This window comes from Chiloscyllium plagiosum, chromosome 10, assembly GCF_004010195.1.
Source record: "Chiloscyllium plagiosum isolate BGI_BamShark_2017 chromosome 10, ASM401019v2, whole genome shotgun sequence".
Classification (NCBI taxonomy): domain Eukaryota; kingdom Metazoa; phylum Chordata; class Chondrichthyes; order Orectolobiformes; family Hemiscylliidae; genus Chiloscyllium; species Chiloscyllium plagiosum.
The window spans coordinates 6,548,546-6,576,368 of record NC_057719.1 but is presented as its reverse complement, the minus strand read 5'-3'; the positions used below and the strand labels follow the sequence as shown (position 1 = coordinate 6,576,368).

At 45.0% G+C, this 27,823-nt stretch overlaps 1 protein-coding gene across 4 annotated transcripts in view; it reads left to right on the top strand.

Annotated features, from left to right (window-relative positions):
• The window catches only part of tdp1 (tyrosyl-DNA phosphodiesterase 1), a 134,363-nt gene that overhangs the window by 82,994 nt on the left and 23,546 nt on the right, over positions 1–27,823 (top strand). For 2 of the 4 annotated variants that reach the window (XM_043696957.1, XM_043696958.1), the window contains exon 14: positions 19,299–19,401. In XM_043696957.1, coding sequence (XP_043552892.1) covers positions 19,299–19,401 — 103 coding nt within the window. Of the gene's footprint in view, positions 1–1,609; positions 1,803–12,159; positions 12,241–19,298; positions 19,402–27,823 lie in introns of those variants that run through there. The other 2 variants (XM_043696960.1, XM_043696959.1) reach the window with 2 other exon arrangements.

The following is a 27,823-nucleotide window of genomic DNA, read 5'->3' as shown; positions in this document are numbered from 1 at the left end:
TCTCTTTCTCTCTCTCTCTTTCTCTTTCTCTCCCTCTCTCAGTATGAATCCTTTGTACACGTGTGGAGAGGCACAATGCTACACATTGCTGAGGAGCACTGACTTAATGACTGGCTAACCACAAGGCGCATGAATAGGAAATGTTTAGCGGGATGTGGGTCAAACACAGGCAGATGAGACTAGCTTAGTTTGGGAAGCCTGATCAGCATGAATGGGCTGAACCAAAGGAGGTGTTTCCGTGCGGTGTGACTCTAAGATTCCATCTCAGCAAATGAGGAGACAATCACTGAGTTTTAATAATTTGCATTTGTCAAATAAACAAATAAGGTTGTGGTGTTGTTTGAAGGATAAATGTTGGCCAGGATAACGGGGAGAACCACCTGCTTTTTTCCTGAAGTAATGTTGTGGGAACACTTACATCCACTTGCTCGGTGGTAATCAGGTTTCAAATGAGTGTGTTGGTGCTGAGCTGCACCACTCATTGCTGTGAGTCTGATTTTAGATCTTTCTAACAGTAAAAGGCTGTCCGTGTGAGAAACACATGGTACGTGTATGGAATGAGCTGCCAGAGGAAGTGGTGGAGGCTGGTACAATTGCAACATTTAAGAGGCACTTGGATGGGTATATGAATAGGAAGGCGGCACAGTGGCACAGTGGTTAGCACTGCTGCCTCACAGCGCCAGAGACCTGGGTTCAATTCCCGACTCAGGTGACTGACTGTGTGGAGTTTGCACATTCTCCCCGTGTCTGCGTGGGTTTCCTCCGGGTGCTCCGGTTTCCTCCCACAGTCCAAAGATGTGCAGGTCAGGTGAATTGGCCATGCTAAATTGCCCGTAGTGCTAGGTAAAAAGGGGTACATGTAGGGGTATGGGTGGGTTGCGCTTCAGCGGGTCGGTGTGGACTTTTCTAATCTAATCTAATCTAAAAAAAAAGGCTTTGGAGGGAGATGGGCCAGGTGCTGGCAGGTGGGACTAGATTGGGTTGGGATATCTGGTCGGCATGGACGAATTCGACCAAAGGGTCTGTTTCCATGCTGTACATCTCTTTGACTGTCAAAGCAGAAGCCTTAGTTTGGTACCCAGATGTTGGCAGGGCAGAGTCAGCAGTTGGTTTCCCTGGGCTCCTCAGGACTGCTTTAAATCTCTGTCCATTTCTGGCTGCTCGCTATAATGAATGGTGTGCCCTGCCACTGACTCCGATCTGGTAGGTATTAAAATGCTGATTCTCAATGCAGATCTAATGAATTGGGCTGTCCTCACTATTCAAGCAAGTGCTTGAAGCGATGGAAAGTGAAATGAGGTTGCCAAGCAGGATAGCTGAACAGGGAGCTCAACACATTAACTCTCTTACTCATTTCATGTTCTGTGAGAGTCAATCTCCATCACAGTCATCAATCAGTGAGTGTACTGTTGAGCTGACAGCCCGATCTCTGGGAGCATAACTAAAATTGTGACGTTAAATGCTATGGAGATTTATTGTAGCTTGAAATCAAAGGTAATTTAAATCTCATTTATAAATATTTGGCTGTGTGTTATTGTAATGCAAGAGGTAATCTGTTTTCTAGCTCTGCCTATGTGATTTCTTTTGCTAATCCATTCCCTTTATCCAGAATTCCTCTTGTCCTGAGGCACCCTTTCAATCCCAGGACGAGTATCCTGCCTTGGCCAGCCTTGATTCAGCTTGTCGCTCTCTTACCTGGAAGTCGGAATATTGGGGATTCAAGTCCCACTCCAGGTCATAGTCTGCAGGTTTGAAGGAGTGTGACACTGCCCAAGAAATCGATTTCCAAAGGAAATATAAAAGTGAGAGGGCCCTAATGCTTGTGTTTTATTTGCTTGTGGGATGTGGGCGTTGCTGGCTCGGCCAGAATCACTGAATTGTTGCAGTGCAGAAGGAGGACATTCAGCCCGTCGTGACTGCACTAGTCTTATTCTCTCGTGTCAATCTCTACCTTTCCCATTTCCCTACACACCATTACAATCCCAATAACCATCCAAAATTTATTAAGAATAACCACTTTACTGTGACTCACACGTAGGCCAGACCAAGTAAGGATGGCAGATTTTTGTTTTAGATTAGATTACTTACAATGTGGAAACAGGCCCTTCGGCCTAACAAGTCCACACCGACCCTCCAAAGAGTAACCCACCCAGACCCATTCCCCTACATTTACCCCTTCATCTAACACTATGGGCAGTTTAGCATGGCCATTCACCTAACATGCACATTTTTGGACTGTGGGAGGAAACCGGAGCTCCTGGAGGAAACCCACGCAGACACGGGGAGAATGTGCAAACTCCACACAGTCAGTTGCCTGAGGCGGGAATTGAACCCGGGTCTCTGGAACTGTGAGGCAGCAGTGCTAACCACTGTGCCACCTTGCCGCCCATTTCCTTCCCCATGGTGCATTAGTGAACCAGATGTGTTTTTTTTTTGACCATCAACAGTGATCACGCCATTTGTCTAACTATTAATTTCAAGATTTGTTTTTAGTTGACTTCAGATTTCACCATCTGCGCGGTGGGGTTTGAACCCTTGTCCTCAGAACGTTAGCCTGGGATTCTGCCATACTAACCCAGTGACATTACCACTGCATGATCACCTCTCCTATTTGGGGCTTGTTGTCTTCTGCAGTTGCTATGCACTGCAGTTGCAATGGTGTGTTCCTACAGTTGGAAACCCCATGAAGTGGGAGATGAACTGAACATGTAATTTGCTTATCTTCACTGTAAAGGATACAAAGAATATTCCAGCAATAGCTGTAAACCAGGAATTGTAAGGCATGGACGGGTGTTACAGTGGCTCAGTGGTTAGCACTGCTGCCTCACAGTGCCAGGGACTCAGGTTCGATTCCAGCCTTGGGCAACTGTCTGTATGGAGTTTGTACATTCTTCCTGTGTCTGCGTGGGTTTCCTCTGGGTGTTTTGGTTTCCTCCTATAGTCCAGAAATGTGCAGGTTAGGTGGAATAGCCATAGGGAAGTACAGGGATAGGGAGGGTCTGGGTGACATGCTCTTCCAAGGGTCAAAGTAGACTCGATAGGCTGAATGGCCTACTCCCACACTGTGATTGAGTGCAATTACAATCATGAGGGAAGTGGTTCTAAGCAGACTGCTGGTCTGCAGGGTTGATAAGTCTCTGGGTTCAGATGGACTTCACCCTTGGGGTCTTACAGAGAGGTGGTTAATGAGCTAGTAGATACATTGGTGTTAATTTCCAAAATGTGCTGGATTCTGAGTAGCTTCCATCAGACTGGAAAGTAACGTTAACAAGAAACTATAATAAAGAGGGATTATCTTACAGGAAATTATAATAAGTGGGAAATACTATAGATACGGGAAACCTGAAATGAGCATTGTGAATGGCGGAGGTGCTGAGCAGGTCTGTCAGGAAACTATAGGCCCGTTAGCTTTATATCTGTCTTAGAGAGACATTAGAATGATCATTAAAGAGACTATAGCTGCATCCTCAGAGAAACGCAAGGCAATCGAGAAGTATCAGTCTGGTTTTGTGAAAGGGGAATCATGTTTAACCAATTTATTGGAGTTTTTTGTACAGTTAACATGCACTGTGGATAAAGAGGAGTTTATTGATGTAATATGTTTGAATTTAAGGTGTCAATCAAAGGTTATTGCAGAAGGTAAAAATTCGGTTTAGAGGGTAACATCTTAGCTTCATTTTTATTCACTCAGGGATGTGGGTGCCATTGGCTGGGTCAGCATTTGTCTCCTGTCCCTAGTTGCCCTTGAGAAGATGGTGGTGAACCGCCTTCTCAAAATTGCTGCAGTCTATATGCTATAGGTAGACATAACGCAACTAGGATAGAAGATTGGCTGGCTAATGGAAAACTGAGAGTATATGTAAATGGATCTTTCTGATTGGCACAATGTGATAGGTCTGGCAGGGTTGTGTGTTGGGAGCTCAACTTCTTACAATTTATGTCAATAACTTAGATAAGGAGAGTGAAGGCATGGTCTCTAAATTTGCAGATGACACCAAAATAGAAAGTATGTTGTGAAGAAGACACAAGGAATTTACAGACAGATGTAGAGTACTGACAGTAACTAGCGTACTGACTGTAACCAGGGCACTGACAGTAACCGGAGTACGGACAGTCACCGGGGTGCTGACAGTAACCAGAGTATTGACAGTAACCGGGGCACAGACAGTAACCAAGGTACAGACAGTAACCAGGGTAGGGACAGTAACTGGGGAACAGACAGTAACCAGGGTATGGACAGGAACCAAGGTACAGACAGTAACCAGGGTATGTACAGGAACCAAGGTACAGACAGTAACCAGGGTATGGACAGGAACCAAGGTACAGACAGTAACCAGGGTAGGGACAGTAACCGGGGCACAGACAGTAACCGGGGTACGGATAGTAACCAGGGTACAGACTGTAACCAGGGTACGGACAGTAACCTGGGTACGGACAGTAACCAGGGTACGGACAGTAACCAGAGTACTGACAGTAACCAGGGCACAGACAGTAACCAGGGTAGGGACAGTAACTGGGGAACAGACAGTAACCAGGGTATGGACAGTAACCAAGGTACAGACAGTAACCAGGATATGGACAGTAACCAGGATATGGACAGTAACCAGGGTACGGACAGTAACCAGGGTACGGACAGGAACCAAAGTACGGACAATAACCAGGGTACTGACAGTAACCAGGGCACAGACAGGAACCAGGGTACGGACAGTAACCAGGGTACGGACAGTAACCAGGATATGGACAGTAACCAGGGTACGGACAGTACTGAAAATGTGTTGCTGGAAAAGCGCAGCAGGTCAGGCAGCATCCAGGGAACAGGAGAATCGACGTTTCGGGCATAAGCCCTTCCCAGGGTACGGACAGGAACCAAAGTATGGACAGGAATCAAAGTACGGACAGTAACCAGGGCACAGACAGGAACCAGGGTACGGACAGTAACAATCGACGTTTCGGGCATAAGCCCTTCCCAGGGTACGGACAGGAATCAAAGTATGGACAGGAACCAAAGTACGGACAGGAACCAAAGTATGGACAGGAATCAAAGTACGGACAATAACCAGAGTACTGACAGTAACCAGGGTACTGACAGTAACCAGGGTACTGACAGTAACCAGGGTACGGACAGGAACCAGGGTACGGACAGGAACCAGGGTACGGACAGTAACCGAGGCACAGACAGGAACCAGGATAGGAATAGTAACCAGGGTACGGACAGTAACCAGGGTACGGACAGTAACCAGGGTACGGACAGTAACCAGGGTACTGACAGTAACCAGGGTACGGACAGGAACCAGGGTACGGACAGAAACCAGGGTACGGACAGTAACCGAGGCACAGACAGGAACCAGGGTAGGGATAGTAACCAGAGTACTGACAGTAACCAGGGTACAGACAGTAACCGAGGCACAGACAGGAACCAGGGTACGGACAGTAACCTGGGTACGGACAGGAACCAGGGTACTGACAGCAACCGGGGAACAGGGTTCGGACAGTAACCAGAGTACGGAACAGTCACAGGGGTATGCAATAACCAGATTGTAACTAGTACCTCAATGCTGTACGCACAGTAACCAGGGGATTGACAGTAACCAGGGGATTGACAGTAACCAGGGGATTGACAGTAACCAGGGTACTGACAGTATCCGGGGTACGCAATAACCAGAGTCCGGATTGTAACTAGTTCCTCAATGCTGTGAGCAGTGGCTCGTTGAATGGACCCTAGTTTTGGAGCAATGTTCCTGCCAGAGGATTTGCAGAATTTTGTGAAGCTATTGCTGGTGATGTTTCTCTGAGTATTTGATGTGTCTCCTGTACATTGTCTGTATCTGATGCAAACAGAAAGGAGGTAACACTACAGCCATGTACTCTATGGTCTTAGTGCCAGGTTTGAGGTCCTTGTCATCACACTCTCTGTTCCTTAGATGATTGAAGGCTGCACTGTTGTAGGTCTGCGAATCTGTTACAAAGGCCATTAATTTAACATGCAGCCAGTTTTGGGGCATTTGTTTGGTAGAACTTACACCACAGTCAGTATACATTCAGTTAGCTCACTTGAAAAATCAGTGACCACTTAAAATATAAGCACCAGTTCTCTTCAGGAAAGAAATTGAATGTCAGAATGTGTGATGGCTCCTGAACAGTGCTGAGTGCTGTGTCTCTTTGGAATGATGGAGTAACGCCTAATTAAAAGTACAGGCTATGTTTTAGTTCAGAAGCTCCTGTTGGGACAGAGGGAGAAAAGCACCTTCCCTGTTGGGAGGAAGGATAATTGTGGTGGGAAGGAGGTTAAGTGATGCTCTTGACCTTTGAGTAATCCATTTGCTGTGAATAAAGGGCTGCCAGTTGTGGAATTGAATTCCAAGTTGTTAATAGGAGGATTTCTCTCAGCCAGCTCCTTCCTGCTGTGTGTGACTATTTCCCTTCTCCGTATTAATATTCCTCTCTCAGCCCATTTGTTACTTTATCCACTTTATCTCTCCATTTACCCTCTCGGTCTTGCTATCCCTTCATTTCCTTTCTTAAGCCCACCTGCCCTTTTTGTTTTCATCCTATTCACCCCTCCCTCTCTGTCCCTCTCTCCCTTTCTGTCCCTCTCTCCCTCTCACTCTGACTGTTTCTCGTGCTCTCTCTCTCTCTCTCTCGCTGCCCATCTCTCTCTCTGTCTCTGACTCTGTGTCTCTCTTGGTCTGTCTCTCTTTCTCTCTCTCTGTCTCTCTCTCTCTCTCCTCAGTCTCTCTGACTCTCCCTCTCTCCCTCCTTTCTCTATGTTTGGGATTGGCTGTCCTTCGAGGAGAAAGTGAGGTCTACAGATGCTGGAGATCAGAGATGGAAATGTGTTGCTGGAAAAGCGCAGCAGGTCAGGCAACATCTAGGGAACAGGAGAATCGACGTTTCGGGCATTAGCCCTTCTTCAGGAATGAGGAAAGTTGGTCCAGCAGGCTAAGATAAAAGATAGGGAGCATCTTTTATCTTAGCCTGCTGGACCAACTTTCCTCATTCCTGAAGAAGGGCTAATGCCCAAAACGTCGATTCTCCTGTTCCCTAGATGCTGCCTGACCTGCTGTGCTTTTCCAGCAACACATTTCCATCATTGGCTGTCCTTCACCATGTGAGAGAAAGTGAGGACTACAGATGCTGGAGATCAGAATTGAGAGTGTGGTGCTGGAAAAGCACAACAGGTCAGGCAGCATCTGAGGAGCAGGGAAAGCGATGTTTCGGGCATACGCCCTTCAATAGGAATATGATAGGTAGATCGGGGGTGATTGAGATTGGTCATTGGGGAGGGAAAAGGAGATGGGTGGGAAGGAAGATGGACAGGTAGGACAGTTCAAGAGGGCGATGCCAAGTTGGAGGGTTGGATCTGGGATGAGGTGGGGGAAGGGAGATTCGAAAACTAGTGAAATCCACATTGATCCCGTGTGGTTGGAGGAACCCGAGGCGTTCTTCCTCCAGTTGGCGGGTGGCTTGGATTTAGCGGTGGAGTAGGCCCAGGACTTGCATGTCCTTGATGGAGTGGGAGAGGGAGTTGATGTAATTGGCCACAAGGCGGTGGGGCTGTTTGGTGCATGTGTCCCAGGGATGTTCCCTGAAATGCTCTGCAAAAGGCTTCCCTTGTGCAGATTTCCAATATCCAATTATATTGGATATAGTCACCTTTTGAGCACAAAACTGGTGCTTGATTAAGTTTTTATCTGTTCACAGGATCACAGAATAGTTGTATCAACAAAAGGGAGCCATTCCTCCCATCATGGCTGTGGTGGGTCTCTGATTGAACAACCCAAGTGCCACTCACCCATTCCCCCCGACATGTTCTTCCTTTTCGTATGGTAATCCAATAGCAATTTAGTCTTGGATGGTAGGATTCAGTAGTATACGATTCCCAGCATTTTATAGAATCCCTACAGTGTGGGAGCAGGCCATTTGGCCCATCAGGTGCACACCATCCCTCCGAAGAGTATCCCACCCATCCTATCTCCATAAGCCTGCATGAACCATGGCTAATCCACCTAGCCTACACACACCTGCACACTACAGGGAAATTCAGCATGGCCAATTCACCTGACCTGCACATCTTCGGACTGTGGGAGGAAACCAGAGCACCCGGAGGAAACCCATGCAGCCACAGGGAGAAAGTGCAAACTCCACACAGACAGTCGCCCGAGGCAGAATTGAACCCAGGTCCCTGGCGCTGTGAGGCAGCGGTGCTAACCACTGAGCCACCGTGCAGCTGATCTATCCCTGGGTGCCCACAGATGTTAGTGTGAGTGTTTCCTTGAGCAGGTTTTAGGGGGTTTGATATGACCAGGTTTGTTCCTGGATGCAGTGGCCATGAAAGGGTGGCAGCAGCGAGTTGGGAAATGATTTTCAGATGGAAATTTGATAACTCCTCGAGGGAGTTATCAGGTAGGATCAGGGAGGGGGGGGAGATGGTTACAGCTCCCTGGGAAAAGAATCAGGGAGTGCGGATAAATTGGCAATGCAGCCCAGACTTCCTGAAATATGTCGATGCTCAGAAATGCCTTGAACTTTCTGCTTCTGTTTATGAGATTACCAGAAGCAGGCAATTGAATTAATAAACTGTAATCCCCAATAGCCTTCTGCAGTGAATGAATGTGCATTCATAATAATCTAAATTGCATCAGCACGTTTTGTTTCTGTGAAAGCATGATTGAAGTGTCTGTCAAATTTCCCTCTGTTGGACAGAATCTATTGAAATGCAGGACAAAAAAAGAACTGAAAAAACTGCAGATGCTGAAAATCCGAAACAAAAACAGAAACTGTTTGAAAATCTCAGCAGGTCTGGAAACATTTGTGGAAAGAAATCATAGTTAATGTTCCTGTTCAATGACCCTCAGGTGGTAGCTAAGAAAAGGATGTTTTTGTTTAATGCAGAAGATAAGGTTGGAGGTGAGAGTAAATGCGAAGTGGAGGTAGAGCCCAAAGAGAGAGGAAAACAGTTGGACGGAGATAGGAGTGGTTAAAGGTCTGTCTTGCGGAATGAATAGCTGCTAATGGGGACTATTGGAGACTGACAGTAGGTAGCGTGTGGTTAGCAGCCTGTGTGATATCGAGGCCTGGTGCATGGGGAAAGATGTCTCAAGCCCTACAATTGTTAAACTCGATATTGAGTTTGGGAGGCTGCAGGGTCCCCAAGCGGAAAATGAGGTGCTGTTCTTCCAGCTTGCACTGAAGTTCACTGGAGCACTGCAGCAAGCCCAAGACTGAGATGGCCGGGGAACAGGGTGCTGTGTTGGAGCGGCAGCCAACTATAAGCTCAGGGTCATTTTTGCAGGCAGAACATCAGTTTCTGCAAAGGGGTCACCCAGATTATGCTTCGTTGCCCCAGGGTTGAGGAGATCACGTTGTGAGTAGTGAGTGCAAGTAAAGTTCTACTTCCCCTGGAAGCTGCGCTTGGGACCTTTGGTAGTGAAGAGGGGGGAATTGAAAAAGTTTATCTATTTTGTTTCTAATTTCCACCCCGCTTTCACCTTCACCTGGTCCATCTCTGACTCCTCCCATCCCTTCCTCGACTCTTGTTTCCATTTCTGGGCTAAGGCTCACCACCAACCTCCATCACAAACTACCAACACCTACAGGCACCTCGATTATACATGCTCACACCCTGCTTTCTGTAAAGACTCTATTCCATTCTCCCAGTTCCTCTGTCTCCATCACCTCTGTTCTGATTATGTCAGAACTTCGATAGAGGGGCCTCTGAAATCTCCACCTTCTTCCTTAACTGAGGCTTCCCCAGCACTGTAATTGACAGGGCCCTCAGCCAGGTCCAGTCCATCTCGCGCACTTCACCCTCACCCACTCTATTCCTTCCCACAACAGCAGTAGGGTCCCCTTTGTCCTCACCCACCATCCCACCAGCATCCACATCCAGAGGATCATTAGCTGCCATTTCCACCATCATGAGACACCTCCCTTGTTATCCTTCTGTCGGGGAGTGTCAGATCAGGATTAACACTGGAGGTTAATTCAGAATAAATTGTGTAGTGTCTAATATCATTTGTACAAATCAGCTAGGTTCTTCTGACAGTGTCCTCACATCCAATTTGACTCTCAGAGACAGGAGCAGAAATCGGCTCATTCAGCCTCTTGTACCTGTGACATTATTCAATTACGGAATAATTAATTGGCATCTTAACTCCAACCACCTCACTTGGCTCTGTGTTCTTCTAGACTCTTGTGAGACAAAGATGTATCAATCTCAGATTTAAAATAATTACTTTAACCAATATGTTGCCTTTTGTGGAACAGAGTTCTTCACTCCTCCTACCCTGTGTGTAGGTAAGTTAGATTCCCTACAGTGTGGAAACAGGCCCTTCGGCCCAACAAGTCCACACCAATCCTCCAAAGAGCGACCTACCCAGACCCATTCCCCCCTGACTAATGCACCTAACACTACGGGCAATTTAGCACGGCCAATTCACCTGACCTGCACATCTTTGGACTGTGGGAGGAAACCGGAGCACCCGGAGGAAGCCCACGCAGACACAGGGAGAAAGTGCAAACTCCACACAGACAGTTGCCCGAGGTGGGAATTGAACCCGGGTTCCTGGCGCTGAGGCAGCAGTGCTAACCACTGCGCCACCGTGCCACCTCGATGCTTCCTAATTTCTCTCCTGAATGGACTGACTCTGATTTTAAGGTGATGTCTCCCTTTCCTAGAAGCTTCCAGCAATGAAAAATGTCTTCCTTTCTTTCTCTTTCTCTCCATCTCTCTCTCTCTCCCAATTTTGCACGCCGACCCTCCGAAGGGTAACCCACCCAGACCCATTCCCCTACCCTATTATCCTATATTTACCCCTGACACTGCACCTAATCTACACATTCCTGAACACTGTGGGCAATTTAACATGGCCAATTCACCTGGCCTGCACATCTTTGGATTGCGAGAGGAAACCAGAGCACCCGGAGGAAACCCACGCAGACACGAGGAGAGTGTACGAACTCCACACAGACAGTTGCCTGAGGCTGGAATTGAACCCAGGTCCCTGGCGCTGTGAGGCAGCAGTGCTAACCACTCGGCCACTGTGCTACCCCTTAATGTCTTTGCTTAACAAAAACTTGTCTATCTCAGATTTAACATTAGCAACTGATTCAGCATCAACTGCTGTTTGTGGAGGAGGGTTCCAAACCTCTCCCACCCTTTGTGTGTGGAAGTGCTTCCAAACATCTCTCCTGAGCGGTCTGGCTCTAATTCTCAGACTATGCCCCATGGTTCTAGAATCTTTAACCAGTGGAAATAGTTAATCTTTATCTATCCTGTCTTTTCCTGTTATTAACTTGAAGACTTCAATCAGATCACTCTTAACCTTCTAAATTAGAGGGGAAAAAAGCTTAATTTAGAACATAGCTGAAAATGTGTTGCTGGAAAAGCGCAGCAGGTCAGGCAGCATCCAAGGAGCAGGAGAATCCACGTTTCGGGCATGAGCCTTTCTTCAGCCCTTTCTCACTTTCTCCGAGTTAATTTAGAACATAGAACAATACAGCGCAGAACAGGCCCTTCGGCCCTCGATGTTGCGCCGACCTGTGAACTATTCTCAGCTCGTCCTCCTACACTATCCCAAAATCATCCATATGCTTATCTAAGGATTATTTAAATCTCCCTAATGTAGCTGAGTTGACTACATTAGCAGGTAGTGCATTCCACACCCTTACCAATTCTGCATAATGAACCTGCCTCTGACGTCTGTCTTAAATCTATCATCCCTCAATTTGTAGTTATGCCCCCTGGTACACATTTGTATAACCTCTTCTCATAATGTAACCCCTGAAGTTCAGATATTATTCTTGTAAACTACATTGTATTTTCTCCAGGACCAACCTAACCTTTCTAAGTGTGGTGTAACCAAGGTTTTGTATAACTGCAACATAACTTCTCTGTCCTTATATTCCAGTTCTCCAGATGTAAAGACCAGTCTTCCATTAGCCTTAGCAATCTGTTGGCTTACTTGATTATTTTCTGCTTGATTATTCCCCACATCGAATAGTCTTCTCCTGCTCCTGTTTTTTATGTTTCAATGTGAGATTTACATTTGCTATCTTAGTAACTCCCATCCTCCTGTCTTATCAGCCATTAACCTGTGGATTTACATCCTGTACAAGTGCTTATCCTGAAATAGTGTTGTGTGGACTCCTATTTGACAGCTGAAGGAGATCTGAGAGCATCCCGACCTTGTCATCCGAGACCAAAGAACTATAATTTGCTGTTGCAGCGCAGTGTGAGTGCTCATTTGTCCCTCAGCGTGCGTGCACTCAGGTAAATTGTACCAGTGTTTCCATTTCACCAGTGAGTTGAGAACATGTTCGTAAAATCACCCAAGTATCAAGCAGGGTGTACCTGGCCAATTCTGTAAATCCCACAAAGAAATCTGTGGTTGCATGAAGTTTTCACCTTAAATTATTTATTAACAACAGTCATGGAGGAGCCAGTGTTGGACTGGGGTGTACAAAGTTAAAAATCACAAAACACCAAGTTATAGTCCAACAGGTTTAATTGGAAGCACTAGCTTTCGGAGCGACCACATTTTTCAACTCTGGTCTCCAGCATCCGCAGTCCTCACTTTCTCCTCCACTGATGCTGCCAGACCTGCTGAGCTTCTCCAGCAATTTCTGATTTTGCTTCATGCTGATGTTAGCAGACCCATCAGGGGATGGGGCACAGAACCACTTGGATCTCTCAAAGGGGCTGCACGGATGTGACAACTAGGGATAGGTAATAAATGCTGCCTAGCCAGTGATGCCCCCATCCCATGAATGAATAAAGAAAAAAAAAAATCCCTGCCCATTGCCACTCTGAGTCACCCACATTACAACTCATCTGGAGTCCTGTCAGTCAGGCCAAGTGAGGAAAACTGCTTTCCTCCCCTCGTGAACCAGGTAGGTTTTTAAAACATTTTAACATTACTGATAATAGCTTTTTATACCACATATTTTATCAATTGAACTGAAATTCCCCAGTGCTGTGGTGTGATTTGGACTTTACACAGAATAGAATAGAGTCCTTTGCAATGCTGAAGCAGGCCCTTCAGCCCATCAAGCCTACACTGACCCTCCAAAAGCATCCCACCCAGACCCACTCCCTTTAATCTCCATTTTCCCATGAAGGGCTTTTGCCCGAAACGTCGATTTCGCTGCTCCCTGGATGCTGCCTGAACTGCTGTGCTCTTCGAGCACCACTAATCCAGAATTTTCCCATGCAGCACCTGGACATCCTGCACCAGCCTGCACATCCCTGGACACTATGGGCAATTTACCATGGCCAATCCACCTAACCTGCACATCCTTGGACTGTGGGAGGAAACCCACACAGACACGGGGAGAATGTGCAAATGCCACACAGGCAGTCACCCGAGGCTGGAATGAACCCAGATCCCTGGTGCTGTGAGATGCAAGTGCCACCCCAACCATTACGTTCCAGCAAAACATGCCCTTTCACATTGGATGCTCACTTATTAGAGAGACGATGGGTGGTGAGTTTAACCAGAGTTATCACACCTCAGACATGGGGCGAGGTTGAAAACGAGGAACTTTGACAGTAACCTCAGCCAAGTGGGAATTGAACCTGCATTGTTGGTAGTTCTCTATTATAAATCAACTATCCAGCCAACTGAGCCAAGTGATCTCCATCGAGGCTTTTGCCTCTGAATTGTCAGTCCAATCTTTGGAGACAAGTTCCATACCCTAAGCACTATACTACACTTCCCAATTTAAAAGGCAGTTTTGTTTCTGAGCTCCCTAAACATTTATCAGTCTTGTAGAATAAATGCCAGAAAGGTGTCCCTGCTATTAACTACCTGTGAGGCGGAGTACTGGTGTCACATTGTGAATCTTCAGAGTGTATCTGCATTGTGTTAAATGAAGTGAAATGATTTAATTTAGATTTCAGTGCAGCCAACGATGGGATGTTCATATTGTGTAAAAGATGGAGTCATTTAATGGTGCCACTTAAATTGAGGTCAGGGTTTTTAATAAAAGGGAGCATGCTTCCTATTGATTTTCCCTGCTCTGTTTTGAATGATGTACTGGGTTACAATGATAAGTGACTGAAAACAATTCAGTTCATCAGTCAACGGTCTCAGATTATGGGCTGCATCAATCCATCAGTTCTGTTTAGGTTTATAGGGAAGCCATTTTTTCATCACAGATGCGGGGACTGAATATCTGGTAGGGTGGCACAGTGGCTCGGTGGTTAGCACTGCTGCCTCACAGTGCCAGGGACCCGGGTTCGATTCCCACCTCGGGTGACTGTCGGTGTGGAGTTTGCACATTCTCCCAGTGTCTGTGTGGGTTTGTTCTGGGTGCTCTGATTTTCTCCCACAGATGTGCAGGTCAGGTGACTTGGCCATGCTAAATTGCCCATAGTGTAAGGTGCATTAGTCGGGGGAGGGTAGTGGAATGGCTCTGGGTGGGTTACTCTTCAGAGGATCAGTGTAGACTTATTGGGCTGAAGGGCCTGTTTCCATACTGTAGGGAATCTAATCTAATCTAAGGAAAAAATCTAATCTGCAGATGGCGTCAATGGGCAAGCAGGTAAGTTGTCAAGAGGATGTGTAAAGTGATATGGATGGGCTGGGTAAGTAGGGAGGTGAGTATAATGTGGGTGAATGTGAACTTGGTCCACTTTGGCAGGACTGTGATGTGATGGATCTTTAAACATTTGTTCACGTGATGTTGGTGTCCCTGGATGAGCCAACATTTTTGCCCAACTTGAATTGCCATTTGAACTGCATTACAGTAGGTGTGGAGTCACATGTAGGCTAGACAGGATAAGGGTGACAGATTTCATAGAATCCCTACAGTGCAAGAAGAGGCCATTTGACCCAAGGGAGCTGCACCAACCCTATGAATAGCATTTTACACAGAGTCTCCTAACTTATCCCTATATCCCTGCATTTCCCATGGCTAGTCCATCTATCCTGCACACCCCTGGACCCTGTGGGGAAATTTATGGCCAATCCACCTAACCTGCATATCTTTGGACTGGGGGATGAAACACAGACACGGGGATCGTGAAAACTGTACACCGTGTTCCAAGGCTGGAACTGAATCTGGGTCCCTGGCACTGAGGCAGCAGTGCTAACTACTGAGCCAGGGATTTCCTTATCTAAAGAACATTAGTGAACCAGATGAATGCTTGCAACAATTGACAATGGTTAAATGGTCACTGTTAGCTCTTAATTCCATATTTTCATTGATTCACATGTCACCATCTGCCATGGGGGCTTCAAACCCATTCACTTAGTAGATGGTGGAAGGATAGAAAAAAACAGTGCAGCAAAGGAATAGGCCGTTCGGCCCACCAAGACTGTGATGACATGCTGCCTTTATAAATTAAATATATTTTGCCTCTAGGCCATCTGCATCCCTCTATTCCCTACCCATTCATTTATCTATCAAAACAGACCTTAAACTTTACTGTTGTATCTACCTCCACCACCACTCTGGCAGCACACTCCAGGCAATTATCACACTCTGTGGAAAAAAACGTGCCTCTCACATCATCTTTAAACTTACCCCCTTTTACTGCAAGCCTCTGTTCCTTAGAAATTGACACTTCTATCCTGGGAAAAAGTCTCTGACTATCCATACTGTTCGTGCCTCATAATTCTGTAAATCAGGTTGCTCCTCAGCCTCCAATGTTCAAGTAGAAACAAACCAAATTTGTTCAATATCTCCACGTAGCTACTAACCTCCAAACCAGGCAACATGCTGGTAAACTATACCTGTACCTTCTCCAAAGCCTCCACATCCTTCTGGTAATGTGGCAATGTTTTCTCTTTTTGGGGAGACTAGAAATAGGGGACACAGATTAAAATAAGAGGTTGTTTATGACAGAGAGGAGGAGATTTTTTTTTTCTCTCTCTGAGGGTTGTTCGTCTGTGACGCCTCTTGCCCAGAAACTGGTGAAAGCTGGGTGTTTAAGTTGGTTAGATTTTCAATAGAAAAGGTAGTTCCAGGTTTTGGATGGGGAAAACAGGATCACAAGCAGAACAGCTATGGTCTTATTGAACGTTGGACTAGTCCTGATGGTGCAGATGGTCTCATGCCCTCACCGTTCAGTTATTGTAAAGGGAGAGTTAACACTGTGTCAGCTGCAGGCTCAATCAGTGGCACGTTGCTAGGAGAAGCCAAGGCTTCGAACCTCACTCTGAAGACTTGAATATGCAATGCAGGCTGTAGCTGTGGAGTGCAGTGCTGAGGGAATGCAACACTGCCTGAGGTGTTTTTTCTGGGTAAGGCCTCATGAGGAAGTAAAATATCTGGCAGTATTTTGAAGAATGGGCAGAGGAAATCTATCGGCTGATATTGGGTAATATTTATCTTTCGACTAACCTTGATCATCTGGTTTCTCTCCTTGATATCTCTGAAACTTTGCTGTCACTATTTGCTATGGCAGCAATAGCGGCATTGCTGAGGTAGTGTATCAACTTACTGATGATTTGAAAGGCATCCTATAAATGCAGATCAGTTCTTCATACACCTGAAAGGTATCTGCCAATGAGTTGAGCTCTTTTCTCATCCGTAATCTAAGTTAATTTTATTTCAAGGGGAATGAAACATAAAAGAAGACAAGTTTTGCTGAAATTATACCAGAGACTGGTCAGACCACAACTGGAATACTGCAAGCCATTGTGGTCCTTCATCTAAGGAAAGATACAGTGGCATTGAAGGCAGTTCAGAGAAGGTTCACTGGGCCGATGCCAGGTATGGAGGGACTGTCTCGTGAGGAGATGTTGAATAGATTGGGCCTGCATTCATTGGAATGTAGAGGGGTAAGAGGCGTCCTTATTGAAAAGCAGGAGATTCTCCGGAGACTTGACAGAGTAGATGTGGGAAGATTGCGTTCCTTCATGGGAGAGTCCAAGATCAGAGGGCACAATTTCAGAGTAAGAAGTTGTACATTTAAAATAGAGTTGAGGAGGAATTTCTTGCCTCAAAGGGGAGTGAATCTGTGGAATTCTTTACCACAGAGGGCTGGTGAGGCTCAGTCACTAAGGCTGAGACAGACAAAAGTTTAATCAGGGAACCACGGGTTAGGAGGGAAAAGTAAGAAAGTGGAGTTGGAGATGATTGGATAACCATGACATCATTGAATGGTGGAGCATACTCAATGGGCTGAATGGCCTATTTTTGTTCTTGGTGTGTTCTGTTGTCTTAACCAAACATATTCTTCTTGGCCAAATTGGTTCAAAGAAAGATTTTTAAAATAGCAGCCATTTCAAAATTTCATTTCAAGGATGAAGACAGGAGATAACCAAACATAACTTTTAAATGTTACAACAGACTGATCAACAGACAAGAGCTTAAACTAAAGCCCTACCTGCCTTCCCAGGGGCACTGTTTTAAAGATGAGCTGATATTTGTCCCTCAGCTGTTCTCATGTTGATATTTTTCAGACTTTTGTGTGTGCAAATTGATATCATGGACAAAGATTGTAATATTATTTATTTCGTTGCTGCAGTGATGCAGAAGGAAGCCATTTGACCCATCACGTTGGTGCTAGCTCTTTTAAATGTATGCAATTTGACATAATTGCCACTTATGTCATGGACAAAGATTGTAGTGGTATTTATTTATTTATCGACTACAATAATGCAGACAGGGGCCACCTGACCCATCACATTGGTGCTGGCTCTTTTAGAGTTTTTCGATTAGTCCTATCCCATGTTCTTTACCCAGAGCTCTGCAAATCTTTCCTTTTCAAGTATTTTTTTTTAAAGTTACTATTGAATTTGTTTCTTCTGTGTGAGCACAAAATGCATTCTGGATCATAACAAGTCATTGTGAAATGTCACTTTGCCTCATCCTACTTTAACATAGCCTTGCTCAAGGACATTAACAAAACACGAGTATGCTGGAGTGAATCATCACATTTTGTAATTGGTTTTGATTTCTGAAAGGTGATCTCATATTGAGAGTCTTTAATTATTAGTGTTCAAATTACTTTGAGATATCATTTATTCCTTTGTCTGCTGCGATAATTGGAAATGTCTTGTTATTAACAGCAAGGTCCTGGCCTCATGTGCACTCAACAATAGAGTGTTGATCCATTCCTTGTATTGAAGTAAACATGGGGTGGCTCAGTGGTTAGCACTGTTGCCTCACAGTGCCAGGGACCTGGTTCACTTCCAGCCTCAGGCACCTGTCTGTGTGGAGTTTGCATATTCTCCCTGTGTCTGAGTGGTTTTCCTCTGGGTGCTCCACAGTCCAAACATGTGCAGGTTAGGTGGATTGGTCATGGTAAAAAAAAAACCCACGCAGGCTATGGAGATGACTGGGTGGGATGCCTTGCAGAGGGTCAGTGCAGACTCAACGGGTTGACTGGCCTCTTTCTGCACTGTAGCAACTCTACATTAAAGAGTGAAGGCCAAAAGATTTTACAGACTCAAATAGAATTAATGGATATGGGGAATGGATGGAGAGCAGTGTTGAGGAGGAAGGTCATTTTTATGACTATATTGAATGGTGGAACAGGCTTGGGACGATGAATGGCCAATTCCTGCTCCTATATTCTATGGCCTCGCATTCAGATCTCTGATCAGCTCCTACCTTGTGCACTGGGCCTGGTCCTGGTTGCTCAGGCCCCCTGAGGTTTTGGGCAGAATGCAGAGCAGAACAGTCTGGCTCGTTCCCTGAAAATGAAAGGCCCCACTGTGGGAGAGAAACCACCTGGGACCACCTTGAATGCTGTTGTCTGAGGATTCCTTGCAGAAGATCCCCTTAGCCCCAAGAACTACATCTAACTCCTTCTTTAAGCATTCGGTGTTTTGGCCTCAACTGCGGGGGTATAATTGGAAAAGGACAGGAGCAGAGTGGAACTAATTGGTTGGCTCCTTCAGCGAACCATCTATCATCATAATGGGCAAAATGGTCTACTCCTGTGCTCTAACATTCTGTGATTCTGAGAGAATGGTTGGAACATAATGTACCAGATTGCACTGTCATGTGGTCACCTTACAGGAAAACTCTTCATTATTCACATTGACATGGAGGTCATTGGTGGAAAAAGTTTGTTACGTAAGGTGTAACAACCTGGAGTGAGACGGCATAGACAGGATCTACAACTGATGTAGATTTTAAATATATTAATACATCAAAGACGTGTCAATGATGTCTGCAAAGATAAACCAGAAAAGGACTTACTAGATTTATTTCCATATTTTCAGAAGGAGTTTGACAGTCTGTGAAGTTTTTGTAAACTGATGTGTAGTGAATTATAAAAAAGCACAATTTTAATGAAGTTTCATGACTGATAGTTCTCCTATTTTCCTCCCGTACCTCAGTGCCAATCTGTCAAAGGCTGCCTGGGGAACTCTCGAAAAGAATGGCTTTCAGCTGATGATCCGCTCATATGAACTGGGAGTTCTGTACCTGCCCAAGGCCTTCGTAAGTTGATTCTGTCCTACTGTTCATGCACTTGGTCTCTTCAATCATCTTTGATCTGAGTATAGCTGTCTCTGCAGATTTCAGTTACAGTTTACCAGACTGTTCACCCTAGGTCATTTGACGTTTCTTACGAAAAAAACACAAATCCCCCCCTCAGCCCCACGGAAGACACTGACCATCACCAAGCTATTCCTCCAGAAGGCTCTTCAGTACTTGTCCCATTCAGTTAATTGACCCCACTCAGCTCAGTAGGTAGCACTCTGGCCAATCAGTCAGAAGTTCCACTCCAGAGGTTTGACCACAAAATTCTTAGGTCAACACACCCCAGTGCAACACTGAGGGAATGCTGCATTGGCTGAGGTGCTGTCATTTGAATGAGATGTCAAACTAAGATGTTGTCAAGACTGACCGGTCCATCCTTGAGGTTTTTTTCTCTCCAGCAGTTAGTGGGCAGTTTCCAACAAGGACAGCAACGACAAAAGGACCTTTCGATGAGGGAGATTGAACCATAGCACAAAGAGGGGTAGTGTGGCGACACAGGTTTCAATTATCAGGTTAACAAAGCTGTAAAAACGCAAACCAAGTTGGGCTTCATTTTTAGTGATATGGAATTCAAAACTTGAACAATTGTAGCGAACTCTGATCAGATCACACTTGGAGAAATGTGCATAATTGTGGTCTCTATATTAAAAGAATGCACGAGGAGACACCAGAGACAGCAGTGATCCTTAGAAGAGTATGAAGGCAGTCGGAATGGACTTAAGAAGGAAATAAGGAGGGCAAAAAGGGGACATGAGATAGCTTTGGCAAATAAGGTTAAGGAGAATCCAAAGGGATTTTATAAATACATTAAGGATGAAAGGGTAACTAGAAAGAGACTAGGGCCCCTTAAAGATCAACAAGGCAGCCTGTGTGTGGAACCATAGGAAATGGGGGAAGTACTAAATGAGTGTTTACTGTGAAGATGTATATGGAAGATCTAGAACATGGGGAAGTAAATAGTGACATGTTGGAAAATGTCCATATTACAGAGGAGGAGGTGTCTTAAAACGCATAAAAGTGGAAAAGGCCTAATCAAGTATACCTTACACCTCTGTGGGAAGCTAGAGAAGTGATTGCTGGGTCTTTTGCTGAGATATTTGTATCATCGACAGTCACAGGTAAGGTAGCGGAAGACTGGAGGTTGGCAAATGTGGTGCCACTGTTTAAGAAGGGCGGTAAAGACAAGCCAGGGAACGAGAGACCAATAAGCCTGACATCAGTGGGCAAATTGTTAGAGAGAGTCCTGAGGGACAGGATTTACATGTATTTGGAAAGGCAAGGACTGATTAGGGGTAATCAACATGGCTTTGTGAGTGGGAAATCATGTCTCACAAACTTGATTGAGTTTTTTGAAAAAGTAACAGAGGACTGATGAGGGTGGAGCAGTGGACGTGATCTGTATGGACTTGAATAAGGCATTTGACAAGGTTTCTCATGTTAGATTGGCTAGCAAGGTTAGAACTCATGGAATACAGGGAGAACTAGCCATTTGGATATAGAACTGGCTCAAAGTTAGAAGACAGAGGGTGGTGGTGGAGGGCTGCTTTTCAGACTGGAGGCCTGTGACCAGTGGAGTGCCACAAGGGTCAGTGCTGGATCCATTGCTTTTCGTCATTTATGTAAATGGTTTGGATGTGAACATAAGAGGTATGGTTAGTAAGTTTGCAGGTGACACCAAAATTGGAGGTGTCGTGGACAGCGAAGAAGGTTACCTCAGAATTCAATGTGTTCTTGATCAGAAGGGCCAATGGGCTGAGGAGTGGGAGATCGAGTTTAATTTAGATAACTATGAGGTGTTGCATTTTGAAAAGGCAAATCAGGGCAGGACTTATACACTTAATGAAAAGGTCTTAGTGAGTGTTGCTGAACAAAAACACCTTGGAGTGCAGGTTCATAGTTCCTTAAAAGTGGAGTTGCAGGTAGATAGGATAGTGAAGAAGGCGTTTGGTATGCTTTCCTTTATTGGTCAGAGTATTGAGTACAGGAGTTGAGAGAGCATGTTGAGGCTGTAATGGACATTGGTTAGGCCACTATTGGAATAGTGTGTGCAGTTCTGGTCTCCCTGCTAAGAAAGAATGTTGTGCAACTTGAAACGGTTGAAATAATTTGCAAGGATGTTGCCAGGTTTGGAGGGTTTGAGCTGTAGTGAGAGGCTGAACAGGCTGGGGCTGTTTTCGCTGGATCATTGGAGGCTGAGGGGTGACCTTATTGGGGTTTATAAAATCATGAGGGACATGGATAGGTAAATAGACATGGCAATTTCCCCAGGGGTGTGGGGCCATTCAAAATTAGAGGGCATAGGTTTAAGGTGAGAGGGGGAAGATGTAAAAGGGACCTAAGGGGAAACTTTTTCAAGCAGAGAGTGGTGCGTGTGTGGAATGAGCTGCCAGAGGAATTGGTGGAGGCTGGTACAATTACAGAATTTAAGAGACATCTGGATGGGTATATGAATAGGAAGGGTTTTAATATGGGCCAAATGCTGAGAAATGGGACTAGATTAATTTAGGATATCTGGTCGGCATGGGTGAGTTGGACCGAAGGGTCTGTTTCCATGCTGTACATCTCTGTGACTCTATGACACTAGAACAGAATGGTTGTAGTTATCAGGACCAATTGAATATCTTACTCTAGAACAAGGGTTACTTTGGAGCAAGGGGAGACCTGTTAGCAGTTTTTAAGATTGCAGAATATTTGAAAAGGTGAATGTGGAGAAAATATTTTGACTTTTTTGGGGGGGAAGAGACAAGCTCAAGAACTACGAATCATCAATAAAAGGTAGTCACTAATAAACACAGACAGAAATTCAGGAGAGAGATCTTTAGGCAGAGAGTAATTAGGATGTGCCACAGGGTGTAGTTGAGGTGAATGGTATAGCAACCTGTATTTTAGGAGAATCTACATAAACATAGACTGGGTAAAATAGGATGTTTCCCATCATGGGAGAGTCTGGGACCAGAGACATTCAACCTAGAACATTACAGGATAGTACCTGTTGAGACCACACTTGGAATATTGTGTCCAGTTCTGGTCGCCCTACTATAGGAAAGATACAGAGGCTTTGGAGAGGGTGCAAAGAAGGTTTACCAGGATGCTGCCTGGACTGGAGGGCTTGCCTATGAAGAAAGGTTGAATAAGCTTGGACTTTTCTCTCTGGAGAGAAGGAGGAAGAGAGGAGATCTGATTGAGGTATACAAGATAATGAGAGGAATAGATAGTGTCAATAGCCAGAGACTCTTCCTCAGGGCAGGATTGATGGGTACGAGGGGTCATAGTTTTAAAATATTAGGGGAAAGGTACAGAGGAGATGTCAGAGGTAGCTTCTTTACGCAGAATGCGTTGCCAGTGGAAGCAGAGTCATTAGGGATATTTAAGCGACTGCTGGACATGCACATGGACAGCAATGAGTTGAGGGGTGCGTAGGTTAAGTTATTATAATTTACATTAGGTTTAAACCTCGGCACAACATCATGGGCCAAAGGGCCTGTTCTGTGCTGCACTTTTCTATGTCTATGTTCTATGTTCTACCGACCCTTCAGCCCTCGATATTGTGCCGACCTGTGGAACCAATCTGAAGCCCATCTATCCTACACTATTCCATTCACATCCATCTGCCTGTCCAGTGACCATTTTGTTGGAATGCCCTTAAAGTTAGTGAATCTACTACTGTTGCAGGCTGTGCATTCCATGCCCCTACTACTCTCTGTGTAAATAAACTACCTCTGACATCTGTCCTATGTCTATCACCCCTCAATTTAAAGCTACGTCCCCAACCTGCAGTCTCAAAACAAAAGAGCACCAATTTCAGACTGAGATGAGAAGGAATTTCTTCTGTCAGAGAGTTATGAGTCTTTGGAACTCCTTGCCACAAAGAGGTGTGTGTCTTTCAGGCTGAGATAGCTTCTTAATCAGTCAGGGTATCAAGGGTTACGGGGAAAGCGGACAGGGGAATTTCCAGTCAACTGTGATCCTAACGAATGGTGAAGAAGGCTTGAGAGGTCGAACAGCCTCTTCCTGTTCCTGTTTCTTATGAGGAATAAATTAATAGAAAGATTTGTTGATGAAATGAGACAAAATTGAGTGGGAGGTGTCTCCGCTGGAGAGTAAACACTGGCATATGTTGGCTGGATATAACTTTTAGCATAAAAATTCTTTTTAAAAATCTGAACTAATGCTTTTTAGTTATAGTTCTAATAGTGATTGTATGCAGGGGATGTTCTCTTTAAAAGTAACCTTCTAAATGTTTGATTAAATGAGGATGAGCTCACAGTCCCCCACTGAACAAGTGGAAACTTATTTTTGCAATTAATATAGCTGTCCCACCATAGGTAGCAGATTCTTGTGCTTATCTGTCAGCACAGCTCCTCTAAGTGTCACTCTGAGCTGAGGTGAACGGAGATGTCAGTTTGTATTGTCTCCGGTACCTGATCATTAGAACGCTTTAATGTCTGCAGGAGATAACAGCTCATGACGGAATTGTCAGATATTCTGGGAGTTCTGTTCAGTAGCTTCCTGGCAGATAAAAGAGAGGGGGAGGTTATTGGCAAAGTTTCTTTAAGAGAATCATTAATTTCCCCAGTTTTATATTCAGAATATGTCATATAGAGGAAATACAGAGCATGACATATTGGGGTAATGTTTTCTGATTTTAAATCAGATGCCAGTCTTGACCTGGTGGTATCTCTGAGTCAGGCCCCAATCCAGTGTCTAGAACATGGTAGGGGATATGGTGACACTGTGGTAGCATCATTGGGCGGGTAATCCAGAGGATTAATGATCTGGGGAGGGGAGTTTGAATCCCATCACAGCTGCTGGAATTTAATTTCAAGTATTTTTTTAAAAATCTGGAATTCAAAGTTAGTCTCAGTAATAGTGACCATGAAACTATCATCAGTTGTTGTGACAACCCAGTGGGTTCACAGATACCCTTGAAGGAATCTACTGTCTTTACACTGGTGTGGGCCAACGTTTGATGCCAGTGTGGTTATGCCTGTCCAGGAATTGCTGTCTGAGTTGCTGGCAATTAGAGGTGGGCAACTAAAGACTGAGCAGATCCAAGCTGATGTTTCCTGTGCAGTGCTAGGGGAATGCTGCACTGTCAGAGGCTTCATCTTTCTGTGTGAGGTGTTCACCCTGTCTGCTGTCTCTGGTGGATATAGAAGTTCCTATAGAAGCATTGTTGTGAAGACAAAGACCCAAGTCTGGTGAGTGTGATGGAATACGGTCCACTTGCCTGGATGGATTGCAGCTTCAAAAACACTGAAGAATGGAGACCATCTGGAGCAAAGCAGCCTGCTTCATTGGCAGCACCCCCACCTCCGTAAACATGTGCTCCCTACAATTTAGGGCACCAACGCATTTCTCAAACACAAGACTTTCATCGTTCCGAAGGACAAAAGCAGCAAGATACACCACCATCTGCTGGCTTCACACCAAACCACCCATCATCCTGACTTGGGAGTATATCCCTGTTCCTTAAACAAAAGTCCTGGAAGTCCGCACCAAATCCACTTTGGGATCACATTGATTGTAAGGTCTAAAATTATTGAATGACCTGATGGGTTAGATGGTGAGAAGCTGGTTTACCCCTAGATAGAGTCTAAACCTAGTGGACAAGGTAAAGGATAAGAGCTGCAGTGGGGAGAAATTTCACTTGAAGAGTTGTGAGTTATTGGAAAACACTACCCAGAGACCTGTAGATGTTCTGTCCGTGAATGTAGTTAAGATTAAGATCAATAGGTTGTTAGACAATCGCGGGGTAGAGCAAGAAAGTGAAGTCAGGAGAAAAGGTGCTGTAGTTTTCCAATGATCCTTGTTTAAGCAGTGGGATGAGTGAAATTTTGGAAACAAACCATCAATCTTAAGAAGTTTCATAACTTAAATCATAAATGATAAAACACATGAAAAAAATTTGTCACTGACTGACAGGTAAATTAAATGTTAAATTCCAAGCTAAATGGATGAATTGTCACAGCGAATAAAAAAGATTTTATTCACTAAGGCTCAGAGACAGCTGTTTATTTGGTGCACAATGACCAACTGAACAGAAAGGCTTGTTGTGCGGATCGCTGGCCAACATTCATTAAGTTAACAGCTCTTTCTCGAAGCTCACACGTCTTTCCATTTGCACAGAGTGTGAGGATGAGATTGAACTGCAGAACATAGCTATAGAAGCTGCCAATTCAGAGCAAGACAGGCCAACTGATGATCTTCAAATAGAGAAAGAGAGAGGAATGTAGCGGTAGGTCACTCAGCCCTTCAAATTGTGTTCCACCATTCTTGATCCTGGCTAAATGCCATGTTCCTGTGATAGCCCTTTCTCCATTGATGCTGTCAGTATCGAGACATTGATTGATCTCTGTCTTGGACCTGCTCAGTGTCGAAGCCATTTGAGATAAGGAATTCCAAAGACCTACCTATCTCTAAATAGAGAACTCCTCACCTCAGTCCTGAATGACCTATTCCTTATTGTTCTGACAACGTGTTTCTGATTCCGGTCCACACCACACTGAGCTAGGGAAAGCATCCTTTCCATATCCACCTTGACTAGACCTTTTATAGTTTCACTTCTCATTCTGCTAAACTCCAGAGAATAAAAATCCAACCTCCTCAATCTCTCCTCCGAGGACAGTCCGATTATCCCAAGGAGCAGTCTGCTGATCCTCTGCAGCACACCCTGTATGGTAGCCCTATTCTTCCTTGGGTGACAGGACCAAAGCTCCACACAATACTCCAGACATGCTCTCACAAATGAATTGAACTAAGGTATTTCTACTCCTGTACTCAAATCTTCTTCCAACAAAAGACAACATATCTTCCTAATGGTTTGCTGCACCTACTGATACTTTAGAATCACCCGTTTTCAGATGTCCCATGGGCTTTTGTGGTATAGTGGTAGTCTTCTTACCTCTGGAGCAGAGGAACCAGGCTCAAGTCCCAAAAATTATCTTCAGATGTCAAAGAGTTATAGAATCAAAGAGATGTACAGCATGGAAACAGATCCTTCAGTCCAACTCATCCATGCTGACCAGATATTCTAATTTAATCTTGTCTCATTTGCCAGCACTTGGCCCATATCCCTCCAAACCCTTCCTATTCATATACCCATTCAGATGCCTTTTAAATGTTGCAATTGTACCAGCCTCCACCACTTCCTCTGGCAGCTCATTCCATATACGCACCACACTTTGTGAAAAAATGGTCCCTTAAGTCCCTTTCAAATCTTTCCCATCTTACCCTAAACCTATGCCCTCTAGTTCTGGACTACCCCCACCCCAGGGAAAAGACCTTGTCAATTTACGCTATCCATGTCCCTCATGATCTTATAAACCTCTGTAAGGTCATCCCTCAGCCTCTGATGCTCCATAGAAAACAGTCCCAGCCTGTTCAGCCTCTCCCTGTAGCTCAAACCCTCCAACCCTGGCAACACCCTTGTAAATCTTTTCTGAACCCTTTCAAGTTTCATAACATCCTTCCAATAGGAGAGTGACCAGAATTGCACACAATATTCCAACAAAGGCCTAACCAATGTCCTGTACAGCCGCAACGTGACTTCTCAACTCCTATACTCAATGCTCTGACCAATAAAGGAAAGCATACCAAAAGCCTTCTTCACTATCCTATCTACCTGCGACTCCACTTTCAAGGAGCTGTTGATGGCCCACAGCACCTCATGGATGCCCAGTCTTGAGCTGCTAGATCAGTTCAAGTCTGTCGCATTTAGCATGGTGATAGTGCCACACAGCACAATGGAGGGTATTCTCAATGTGAAAGCCGGACTTCGTCTCCACCAGGACAATGCGGTGGTCACTTTTACTGATGCTGTCATGCGTCTACAGCCAGCAGATTGGTAAGGATGAGGTTGAGTATGTTTTTTCCTCTTGTTGATTCTTTCATCATCTGTCCCAGACCCAGTCTGGCAGTTATAGAACATAGAACATAGAAATGCGTCTACAGCCAGCAGATTGGTAAGGATGAGGTTGAGTATGTTTTTTCCTCTTGTTGATTCTTTCATCATCTGTCCCAGACCCAGTCTGGCAGTTATAGAACATAGAACATAGAACATAGAAGAATACAGCGCAGTACAGGCCCTTTGGCCCTCGATGTTGCGCCGATCCAAGCCTACCTAACCTATACTAACCCACTATCCTCCATATACCTATCCAATGCCCGCTTAAATGCCCATAAAGAGGGAGAGTCCACCACTGCTACTGGCAGGGCATTCCATGAACTTAAGACTCGCTGAGTGAAGAACCTACCCCTAACTTCAGTCCTATATCTACCCCCCCTTAATTTAAAGCTATGCCCCCTTGTAATACCCGACTCCATACGCGGGAAAAGGTTCACACTGTCAACCCTATCTAACCCCCTAATCATCTTATAC